Raw genomic sequence first — 12,146 nt, forward strand, 5'->3', positions numbered from 1 at the left:
ATACATTGATTAAACCCATAGGAACATTCATTGAAGGAGGCCAATTTCTACGATGGCGTATTAGGGCCACGTATAAATATATTTTTTTAGAGGCAAATTTGCAAGAAAAAAACACGGAAACCTACAAGACATACACGCAGCGTAGCTATAGTCTAATGTGAGGATTCGTTGGTGGTTAATCGGACATTGTTTATAAAATGAAAAGGCAGGATGGAGACGGATTCATTCTTAACTCATTTGCACATGTTTTTGTATGCTAGAGCATACATAAGGCTTTGATGCAGCCTCTCAACTGCAAAGAATGGCTGAAGAAATGGTAGTTATTACACAAACGGCCAGCAGGTGGCAACAGAGCAAAAGAGATCAACCAGGGGCCATGTTGAAAAAAAGCTCATTACTCACATTTCTTAATAGATTTGTGAATAATGATGAAACTTGAATGCTAATTGCTGCAAAACGGAAACAGATAGAAATATACTTTTTTTTGTTAGGTTCCATGTTTTTGTAGCAATAGAACACATATTCTGTGGGCCTTGCCAAATCAGTCAAAATCCAGTAAAACAGCCGGGAGCGAAGGGGGTTGCTTCAGTGAAAATGGCTGGGAGTGAATGAGTTAATTTAAACTTTACTTGTTAGACACGGCAGCTAGAGCGACAAATCTTCCTGATCCCATATCAGCTGACTAACACTAAACAATCAGAAGCTAGCATATTTTAGGCGAAAGCAAGTGAATGACGGAGAGCAGCAGATTAAACACATCCACTTTGCTAATTGTGCAAAAAAAAACGTATGAATGTGTACATAATAATTCTGGAAACATAAATGTACAAGTAAATATACATTTTAACAACTAAACTTAAATGCTTAATCCTCAGGTTGTGGACCTTCACAAAGTGAGGCGTCTTTGTCGCTGGCCGCACCCAACGCTTCAAAAAGCGAATGCTTAACATGATATGGTTAAAGCCATTACTATCTCCTTATTTGAAAACCCGACCGAAAAGTATTGGCACAATTTTCCGAGTAGTACCCTACGTGTATTTCTCATAAGTTTCTGAGTTTTCTACTCGCAAATCTGCCACTTTATATAGTGGCAAATTTACTCCATAGTCGCAAATTTACATGTTTTTTCTGTCGAAAATTTGCTACTTGCCCCCACACTCTAAAAAAATATTTATATGTGGCTCTAATATACTGTTGTAATTACCACAGAATTTTTATTTTTAAAATATATATTTTTTCATGTAAATTCTAACTTCTTGAGAGGGTGAATTTTAGGTTATGTTTTCTATTAGCGATAATCGTCAAAATCCTAAATAAATAAACACATAGTATTTTTCTCTGTGCGCATTCAACTAGTGACATAAATTCGGTTTTCCACAGTATTCAAATTTATTGAGCTGCACCTGAATTTCTGTCTTATAAAAGATCTGTCAGGTTGTAAAAGAGCTCTTGTACATTTTGTTTTTATTGCCTCAGGATTGTACTCATTTTACGAGGTCCAAATGTTGCAGATGTGACTCAGAGGTGGCGTACGTGCTTCTCATGTATCAGGTCCACAGTTCAATCTGCGGCATGTTCTTTTCCCTCACAAAAAAAAAAATGGACAAGATGTGCCAGAGTTCACTTCCTGAGCACTGACAGTTTTGCCCTTGAGTGCCCCATACTCTTCCCTCACGTACTCTTAAAGGCATACTTGACTCATTTAGTCACTTTCAGCAATAAAAAGTTGATATTTTGTCTAGAATTAATTTGACAACTTCATTATTTTTCATGTGCAATTAATACCTTAAAAACACATTTTTCCATTTGCTGTCGACTGAAAGTGACAATAATGCGTGTCACGGGCTGAGGAAATGACTAATTACGGCTCACCTGTTTTTTGGGTTTGGCCTTGTGACTTTTACAAAATGAGTCATTATTGGTCATTAGCTGATCCCTGAGCACGTGATGCCATTCTCAGTTGACGGCAAGTGTCAAAATTTGTTTTTAAACGTATTAATTGTTAATTTTACCCGTGAATGAATTGCATGACGTGAATTTTCCTAATGTTGGTCAATGTGAAATTAAAAAGATAAAATGTTTGCTTCCCAACTTCTGAACATCTGTTTGTATATGTAAACCTTGAAAGGTTTGCATTTCAAATTGAGGTGCAGTATGATACAGTTGAGCTGAGTACATGAGCTGTAATTGCAATATAAGAAGTAACATTAAGTTAGTTCTTGTGAAACACGATATGAAATATTTATTCCAGTGAATGGTGTCTCACCAGTGAAATATTCTGTGAATTCCTGCTCCAGTTTGACAGCTCTGTCATAGGATTTTCTTGCCTGGTCCTCAGTAAAACGCTTATTCATCTCTCTGGAGAAACACACAAGTCCCAGTGTCAATGTAAAGCATGTTCATTTCAATCAGTCTTTTTAAACACAATGAAATGCCTTGATGGTAAGCTCAAAAAGAATTCGTGTCACCAAGATTTTTTCCAAACCGCTAATAAACACTGATAAACATTCACTATGTTTTCCACAATTGGTGAACAAAATAGGGAAAAAAACCTCCCAGAACGCAGTGAAACAAAAAAAAACTTGAAGGCAAAATTGGCCGAATGACGGGTCGTACCTCCCAAAAACTTGAGGCACTCGTAAGTCAACGTACTGTACTAATATTCTTTTTCTTCTTGTTATGGTTTTCTTTTTTGTTAACGTAGTTAGAGCAACCTACTCTGACTCCAAAAACAGTAGACTCAATAAGAACCAGAGGCTTGCGACACTTTTTCACTTACAGGATGTTGTCAACATTGCGTGGCCTGATGAAGATGGCGATGGGATAGAGGCCTGCCAGCTGCAGACGCTTGATTGCGTTTCCTGATACATCCAGTATACAGTGTTTACCCTGAAGGACACAAAGAGTTAGCCGCAATGAGACGTCTGCTCTCACTTTACACTAATCAATCCATTCGATTTGTCGTCTTTTTCCTCTGTGCTATGTCTCAAATCTCGCCATTTTGTCTCCTCCATACTTGCTTCCTACCTTGTCAGCGACTTCTCTAACGGACTGTATACTGGTTCCATACAGGTGGTTGTTATACTGCCCCGCCTCAATGAACTTGTGCTCCTGGATCTCTTGTTCCATCAGCTCTCTAGAAGCCATAAAGTGATAATCTCTGCCATCCACTTCGTAGTCCCGTCGTGGCCGAGTTGTGTCTGAGGAGTAAACAGATAGACTGGAAGTATTAAACTAATTTCTAGGTAAGGGGACTAAAATATTAACCAATGCTAACCATACATGGTCATATTAAATCGATCAATATGAACATATTTAACTCATTCACTGCCATTAACGACTATAGACGTCAAAGATCCATTTTAGCTGTGTTGGCAGTGAATGGGTTAATTATACTCAAGTCAATACTAGGTGCGCATTTCATACAGATTTCTGCTGAAATGTATCTGAAAGTTTTAATACTCACGTGGAACGCAGGAGCCAAATTTGTCAGGGAACTCAGAAATTAGATCATCATTGACTCGATCTTTCATTGGTCCAAGCACAATAACGGGTCTTGTGTAATTCACTGAGGATAAAAATGGTAAAATGATAAAAATTAAGTTAGACAATGGAATTTTAAAACATGATGCTTCAAAAATATATGTTCCTATTGACTATCAAGTATAGTTGAATGATGGCCCAGATACAGAAACTGTAGATGTGTGGGGTTCTCTATAAACTGTGCTTAAAACACAATGCATTGCCACAATTAAAAATTTGGTTTTAGTGTTCAGGACATACAAGAGGCTACAGAATATTTTTTGAGTTGAACAGTCTAACAGCTTCTGGAAAAAATGTTTTTCTTCAGTCAGGTGGTCGTGCTCCGGAGAGTCCGGATGCTCCGTAGCTTTCTGCCTAAGGGGAGAGGACGGAAGAGGATGTGAGCGGGGTGAGTTGGGTCCTTGATGATACAGAGAGCCCCTTTTCTGCATCTGATGGTGAAGATGTCTGTGGTTGGGGGTAGCCTGTTCCCTACAATCTTCTGAGCAGCCTTTACAGTCCTTTGAAGAGCCTTCCTTTCTGCAGCCGAGCATCCTGGGGGAGACAGTGATGAGGAGATGGTGTTATGGAACCGAACAGTCAATTGTCTGTTGGTCAGGGAGTCTAGGACCCAGTTCTCCAGTGATGGAGTCAGTCCAAGAATCTTCAGCTTTTTTCATCAGGTTCTGTGGGATGGTGTTGAAAGCAGAAGAGAAATCCAGGGAGAGCAAGCAGACATAGGAGTCCCTGCTTTTCAGGTAGGTAAGGGCTGTGTAGGCAAGTGATGAGATGGCATCACCATTGGAGTGGTTTGCCCAGTAGCCACACTGGTGAGAGTCCACAGTGACGTCTATGGCGTTACTGATCTGCGCCAAGATCAACTTCTGAAACGGAGATGATGGAGGCAGCCTTTAGGCAGGTTGGGACAGATGCTAGTTGGAGCGAGGTGTTGAAAATGTCTGTTGGCACTTCCGTCAACCGGTGGGCACAGTCCCTCAGTAGGCGCCCAGGGATGTTGTCAGGGCCTGCAGTTTTGCGGTTCAAGAACTAGTTGTATTTTGTCATGCACTTAATTCCTTTCCACATGCTCTGAGAGTCATTGTAGGTGAAGTGGCCTGAATTTTCTGAGCAAAGGAGTATTTCACCCTCCTGATGCCTGCAGCCAGATCTCTTCTTGCTGTTGATGTTTCGTGTGCCCTGGAGACACGAACCCCTGTTCGAGCCTTTAGCACTACTCTCAACTCTGCATTCAGCAAGGGCATCTGGTTCGGTTAGTTACCCTAATCTTATGAAGTAGTACAGTCATTAATTACAATAATATATTTGCATAAAAAAATTCTAAGCAATAAATATAAAATAGTCTCTCCGGCAGCGATTGAGCGTTACGTCATATTCTAGCACTGCTGAGAAAAGCACAGGTTAAAAAAAACTGTCAAATTAAAAAAACAACAACAATTGGGTTGTATCTTCAAATATGTCTATATGTAACTTGAACAAATCACTGACCTTCCTGCTGTATAACTGCTTGGTAGGTTAAGAATGTCTCTTCAGGGCCAGCTAATTGGACACAGAAAGGTGAGGGACACATTTAAATGCAAAGAGAAAAAAAAACTTCAACAATCTTGCCATTTCCATACTTTTGCATTTACTGATTGGCTCTGGAAAAGCAGAGTCTCACAAAGACAAACATCACACATGCACTGGGTGAGGCACCAGGCACGCCTCACCCGATAGGAAATATAGGCGAATGCCAAGGGCTCACATTCATCCAGGCAGCGCCACAACATTGGGAAATACTGTTTGAGAAATACTGACATTGCCGTAATATCAACGTAACAATGCCAATGCCACCTTTTTCGAGGTAATTTACCATCGACTCACGTGTTTGGGGAATAAGTGTTAATAGAAATGATTAATTCATCCATTTACTACTGCTTATCCGGGGTTGAGGTTGTGGGGGCAGCAGCTTTAGTAGGGAGGCCCAGACTTCCCTCTCCCCAGCCACTTCGCCTAGCTCCTCTGTGAGAATCCCAGGGTGTACCATGACAGTCTCTCCAGCGTGTCTTGGATTGTCCCCGGGGCCTGGTGGGACATGCCCTCACCAAGGAAGCGTCTTGAAGGCATCCTAATCAGATGCCCGAGCCACCTTATCTGGCTCCTCTCAATGTGGAGGAGAAGTGGCTTGACTCCTTCCCGGGCGACCGAACTTCACAAACTATCTCTAAGGGAGAGCCCGGACGCAAATCGGCCGCTTATATCTGGGATCTTGTTCTTGCAGTAACGACCCCACAGCTAATGACCATGGGTAAGGGTAGGAACATAGATCGACTGGTAAATCGAGAGCTCCACCTTTCGGCTGAGATCTTTATTTTCCACGACAGTATCGGAGTCCGCATAACAGCAGACTCTGCACAGGTCCACATGTCGATATCCTGCTCCATCCTGCTCTCACTTGTAAACAAGACCCCAAGATACTTGAACTCCTCCACTTGGGGCAGGATTATCAATTTACTATTAAACATACAAAAAATATTTGCTTTATTATTTGACTACATTCAAAAACGTTTTCAGAGAGTGGCCCGTCAGATTTTCAAGTGTGGGGCAACAGCGTCATCGCATGCAAACCTACCTTCTCCTTGACAGTTAAATTAGAGTTACTTTGAAAACTCACAGAGCGGTTTTGCTTTTGTAGTTCACCCAGCTGATGGCTTTTCCAGTGACCTTGCAAGATCACCCCAATTGAGAAAGGAGAAACACCTATATGTATTAATAGTGGGAAATGGTCTTTCTGATTTTGGGAAATACTAATATTTAATATGTCTGTTTATTATTATATCTTTGACATTTATAAATGTACAAATTTAAAGCATTGTGACCGGATGTATCAAATATAACACAAATCAAAAGTCTCATGTGAATGTTGATTTAAATGTTTGTTTGTTTGTTTGTTCAAAAGGACCAATAAATACTCTATTTACAAATAATCGGAATTTTCTCTCATATATTTCACGGTTCAGGCTTTATAGGGCTAATTGAATCACTTGCAGAATCAATTGATTGACTCCAAGAGACAAACTTGCTGCTCATAATAATAATAATAGCAATAAACAACACTTCCTCCATTCTACTTCAAATAAACACAAACCATTGTGAGTAGCATAAATAAAGCATTTCCTTGATTGCAAAACATAGCAGAACCTCGGGAAAGTCCAAGCCCACAATTTCCCCCCACTTTGTCTTCTTTTTCTTTTACTTAAAAATTTTCCTGTTCCTCCCCTGGCAACATGCAAGGACCTTCCAACTGTTTGAACCACGTGAAACCCAGCGGCCAACTGTGAGTGCACCTTTGCAGTTGCTACAACATCCAAAGTTTGGTGCATATCGAGTATATGTGGGTAATAATAATCTCAGTTTTGTGTGTTTCATCAAGTTCGCCAAACCTCAATACATTCCTTTTCCCTGTTATATTCACTAGGGGTGGGAAAAAAATTTGATATTGCAATACATTGTTGTGCTCTCTTTTGCAATAAATATATCGATATACTAAGGGCAGCATTGATATTTTATGAAGGCACACCAGCGCAACGCACTTAATGGATTTACCCCGCCCTTCAGATATGTCAATGACGTTGGAAACATACTCAGCGTAACACGCCGCCCTACACCAAGGCTAATTTAAAAAAAGTAAAGCATTGACAAAGAATACATTGATGCCAATGCAATATAGCCTTGGTGGACTTACTTTGAAGTCGGCCTGCGTGGTGTTGCTGTTGCTGCTTTTTGGCTATAGACAATTTTAGCTCGGTCACACTGTGTACACACGACAAGGAGGAGGAGTTTCAAGTGAATATCCAAATGTGGGTGAAATGATATTCGTGGGAATAGATATGATGTAAAGTAAACTGGCCAACAGGGTTCACTAATAACACATTTACTTACCCCTTTCATCTTGATCCTGCAGAGAAGCAGAGAAATAAAGAGATTTAGTGGATTATCACAACAGATCCCTATACAGCTCATGCTTCCTCTTGCTTGCAAAAACACACATGCACAAGAACATTGAAGAGAAGGTTTTATTAGCAGCCCTTCACAAAGGGGAGTTGTTCACCCCCCCAAAGTGTGAGGAAAACGGCGATGGCGTGAAAGAGAGCTGACGCCTGAGATATCAATAGCGGGTGTTAGACTCAGAAGGGCACGCCCTATCATCACATCATTTCATAAAGTCACTTTAATGAAAGCATTAGGATGCTTCACCCATGAACTTCAAGTATTAGGTATAAGTAGTCTCAACATTTCACAGCTTGTTTGTGTTCTTTTCAGCTATGATTTTACAGGAGGACAACATGTCTATTTGATAAGTTGGTACTCACCGATCTATCCTGAGTCTTCATTACGCAGGTTGTCTTTAACCTTGACCTCTCCTTTTTCTCTGCCCTGTGAAAAAGGATGTGGGACATCAACCTTGACCAGGAACATATACCTCTGATTTAACAACTTTGTAGATCCCCCATGAGAACGCAAACGGAAGTTATATTTTTCATGTTTTGGCCTTTTATACGTTTAAAATTCATGCTAATCATCAGACTGGACATCTCTGCAGCAGTCCGTACTGTTAACCGTCGCCAAACTGGTTAGCTAATGGCTATTAGCAGTTACGAGAGAAAAGAAAGCACACCCATTCGCTACTCTGCTGAGAACTCACTGACCTCTTTATTTTGCGCAAAACATTCCTGTGCACGCAGGCACACTCATTTGCCAATTTACTAAGTTTATTCACGCTACTTAACATGGCTTTGCCAGTAATTTTAACAAATATACTGAACAAAGGGTAATGTAATATGCTTGTGAACTGCGTGTGGAGGAACTCAATGTGTGCGTACATTAGCAAGTAAGTGCCTCAATATTAAGTGTTAATGTTATGTACAAAAGCACAATATTGTGCTATTTTTTTTAGTATGAGCTATTTTTATTATTTTTTTTACAATATCGTATGAGCTATTTATTTTTTTTTTTACAATATCGTGACCTTTTTTTAATATCGCCATCTTCCCCACAATATTGTTATAATTATCGTATCGTGATAGTATTGTATTGCGATGTTTGGATATTGTTACATTCCTAATGACACATATCATACCAATTTTTCTTCAAATTTTTCACATCATCAATTTCAGGTTTTCTAGGTAATGCAGGAACTCTGAATGTTGGATGACTGGTATGGTAGCAAAGAAGACATAATATCCAGGAACTTGCTGTCAATTGACCGACATTCTCCCCTTAGCCACATCTCACACTTTAAACCAACCTTCTACGGCTGGGGATGACTCCAACCTCTGGGCAGTTTGAGGGTGGTGGGCTAAGGTGACGCGCAGGCCACCACTCTTCTTCACCAGCACTGCTCACATGAAGGATGTCGCCAAAACGGAAAGGCAGAGTCTGATTTGGTGAGCTCAAGTCTGATGCACTTCCGTCATAGTCGAACAGCGCTCTGCAAGCAAACATGGAGGTACATAATTAGAGCGATGTATTTAGTTGCAAAAACATTGTGAGTTGTACTCTGTTACTTTTTGCAAGAGAGAACAAAATCAAAAGAATAAAAATCATTAAGTGACGAAAATCATCAGGTGTGCGAGCCCATGTCTCAACAAGATTCTATGACGTGAAAGGTGTAGATTAGCATTAAGCATTCACATGTAAAATATTGTAAGTTTAGCGCACAAATCTGCTATATGATACCAATTATAATAGTTTTAAAATCACTTAAAATCCTTTAAAATAACAATATTTTTTGTCTAAATAAGATTATTTTGGTTGATAACACAAACAAAATGAACTTTTTCGATAAATACAACCGCTGGAGAATGCACTGTACATATCTGTCTCTTTGTGCTGTGTGTGCCGACAGTCTGTGTGTATGTGTGCATGGCTGAATGATGATCTGTATTTGTGAGCCACCACAGAATTCGAAACCTGTCCACAGGGAAACAACCTGGAAAAATAGAGCAGCAATGTGTGTGTGAGTGGGAAGTAGAGCTGAAATAACAGGCATCCCCTAAAGTCCCCACTGTCTTCATCAATAAAACAGAGCAGAGACGGAGAAGGGGAAATCAAGAGAGACAGACAGAGAAGTAGCTATACTCCACAAATATTTAAAAATCTCCATATATTTGAAGGATTTTGAATGAAATATTCATCATAAGCTCATCTGCAAGGACTTGTCATTTGGAGTCAGGGGGCCACCGTTCTAGCCACGCTGCAGAAAAATGTCAAAATGGCAACTACAAGCCGGTTTACGTGACTCCTACTGTCGAGAGTGTCCTTGAGCAAGGCACCCAATCCACCCCCAAATTTGAGAGGTACTGTTTGAGAGCCTCTTTTACTCTGACATCTCTCCTGGCATGCCTGCATATGTGTGATTTGGGTCTATGTGTGCTGTGAAACACAACATACAGTACAATATAAAATAAAATACAGTTAAGTGATAGTGGACTTTCCTTTTGATTGTGCTTTAGTGCCTTTTAAACTGATATTATTAAAGATTTAGTGTACAATACATTTAGTACTGAGTCAGCATGCTGTAAGTGACAGAATTTAATCAAAGCATTCTTGATCAAGTTCCTATTCTATTTGTTAATATTGATGACTTAAATGTTTTTGGTATTATGTTACATTGCTTGAGACTTGTATAATTAACTCTTTGACTGCCATGGACGTTAAAAGACGTCAAGTAAAAACCTACGGAGGGCCGCCAATGACGTTAAAAGACGTCATCCAATTTTTTTTGTTGAAACGGGTGGAGGAAAGCCTTCGCCAGCTGTGGTGGTGAGGCGGAGTTAGAGGGGACAATGGTTGGGGAAGGGAAGAGAACATGGCGACCGGTTGCAAGCAGCTCACGGTCGAGCAGTTTTTTTCAAAGACGAAAAGCATCGACCAACGCTAAAGAGCACATTGATTATGACGATGATCATCATCGATGATGATGATGGTGACTCCGAGGTTGGAAGCATTGACGCGGCAGTAGAAGACGTGAGGCGGAGCTAGATGGCTGAAGAAGCGAACAATGGCGACCGGTTGCAAGCAGCTCACACTTGGGAATTTTTTTCAAAGATGAAAGGCATCGACCAACGCTAAAGAGCACATTGATGACGACGATGATCATCATCGATGATGATGATGGTGACTCCGAGGTTGACGCTGAAGTTGCAAGCGTTGACTACGTCATAAAGGTTCACCGGCTAGCGATGCTAACACCGGAAAACGCGGAGCACAACCGAGCATGCTCAGGCGGACGTTCAATCGGACGACGAAGAGTGCCCCGAGTCCAATGCATATTCATCGGAGGAGTGGGTACAGTCTGCTACTTGCTATTCCCCGGAAAAAAAGGCCGTCAAGAAAGTGTAACGTCTGCACGCGAAAGGAGCCATCGCAAGTGAAACTAATCTGTTGTGCAAATCCTGCTGCGTCTCCTTGCACGCATGGGAGCGTTACAAAAAGAAAAACTGTATTTGAAACATCCACATAATTGTAAATAGTACCACAGTTGCACACATTTGTAAATAGTTTGCGAAATAGTTTTGTCAAATTGTTACACTGTTGAATGGAAATAAACGTATTTTGCAACCAAAAAACACTTTTTCATTGTTGGTGATAGACAGAAGTAAAGCACTATTTAGGTGTTTGTGGCATCATTCATGGACAAAAAGAAGTGTACAATTCACTAGAGTGCATGACATAACATCGTTTCACAAAAAGCTCTTTTTCTCCGCTTTTTGTTTCAAAACAGAGCATTTCGGTGAAACTAACCATTTTCTATTGTTGATTACTGAAGAACGGAATAAGGTAGAAACAAACGTTTTTTTTCTGATGAAAGATGAGATCTTTCATTTGGTAGTATATGTGTTTCCATAGTCCAAACACAAAATTTTCTGTGGACCTTGAAAGATCAGTCAAAATGCTTAAATCGGCTGGCACTGGCGACATCCCATTTCTGAAAACGTCTGGCAGTCAAAGAGTTAAGGGAAAGTTGAAAAGAACTTTGAAGAGAGAGTTCAACAGAGCGTGAAACCGTTGAGAGGTAAATGGGTGGGGACCGCGCAGTCCGCGCGGGGGATTCAACCCGGCGGGATCGGTGGTCGTCCGGCGAAGCTCGTGGAACGGTTCGTTTTTGGCCCCCCCGTTCTTCCCATCCCCATCCGCTTCGGCGGCGCTGGGGGTGGTGGTTCGGACGGGGCGGAGCGGGCCGCCCGCAGCCCGTCCTGGGCGCTCGCCCGCCGGGCGCACTTCCCTCGCCGCGGGCGCCGCGACTGGCTCTGGTTTGGCCTGGAAAAGCTCGGAACGAAGGTGGCGCGGGGGGGGGGCGGCAGAGTAAGAAGCCCGGCTCGCTGACTTGGAGCCGGGCGTGGAATGCGAGCCGCCCAGTGGGACACTTTTGGTAAGCAGAACTGGCGCTGCGGGATGAACCGAACGCCGGGTTAAGGCGCCCGATGCCGACGCTCATCAGACCCCAGAAAAGGTGTTGGTCGATATAGACAGCAGGACGGTGGTCATGGAAGTCGGAACCCGCCAAGGAGTGTGTAACAACTAACCTGCCGAATCAACTAGCCCTGAAAATGGATGGCGCTGGA

The 12,146-nt window shown here is 41.6% G+C and overlaps 1 protein-coding gene across 12 annotated transcripts in view; it reads right to left on the reverse strand.

Annotated features, from left to right (window-relative positions):
* The window catches only part of dlg1a (discs large MAGUK scaffold protein 1a), a 133,114-nt gene that overhangs the window by 3,006 nt on the left and 117,962 nt on the right, over positions 1 to 12,146 (reverse strand). For all 12 annotated transcript variants that reach the window (XM_077584792.1, XM_077584793.1, XM_077584790.1 and 9 more), the window contains 8 exons: positions 8,828 to 9,010; positions 7,893 to 7,956; positions 7,462 to 7,477; positions 5,029 to 5,079; positions 3,467 to 3,568; positions 3,028 to 3,200; positions 2,780 to 2,889; positions 2,267 to 2,358 (listed from right to left, as the gene is read on the reverse strand). In XM_077584792.1, the coding sequence (XP_077440918.1) occupies positions 2,267 to 2,358; positions 2,780 to 2,889; positions 3,028 to 3,200; positions 3,467 to 3,568; positions 5,029 to 5,079; positions 7,462 to 7,477; positions 7,893 to 7,956; positions 8,828 to 9,010 (791 nt within the window). The remainder of the gene's footprint in view (positions 1 to 2,266; positions 2,359 to 2,779; positions 2,890 to 3,027; positions 3,201 to 3,466; positions 3,569 to 5,028; positions 5,080 to 7,461; positions 7,478 to 7,892; positions 7,957 to 8,827; positions 9,011 to 12,146) is intronic.

This window comes from Vanacampus margaritifer, chromosome 13 (assembly GCF_051991255.1).
Source record: "Vanacampus margaritifer isolate UIUO_Vmar chromosome 13, RoL_Vmar_1.0, whole genome shotgun sequence".
NCBI classification, from domain to species: Eukaryota; Metazoa; Chordata; class Actinopteri; order Syngnathiformes; family Syngnathidae; genus Vanacampus; species Vanacampus margaritifer.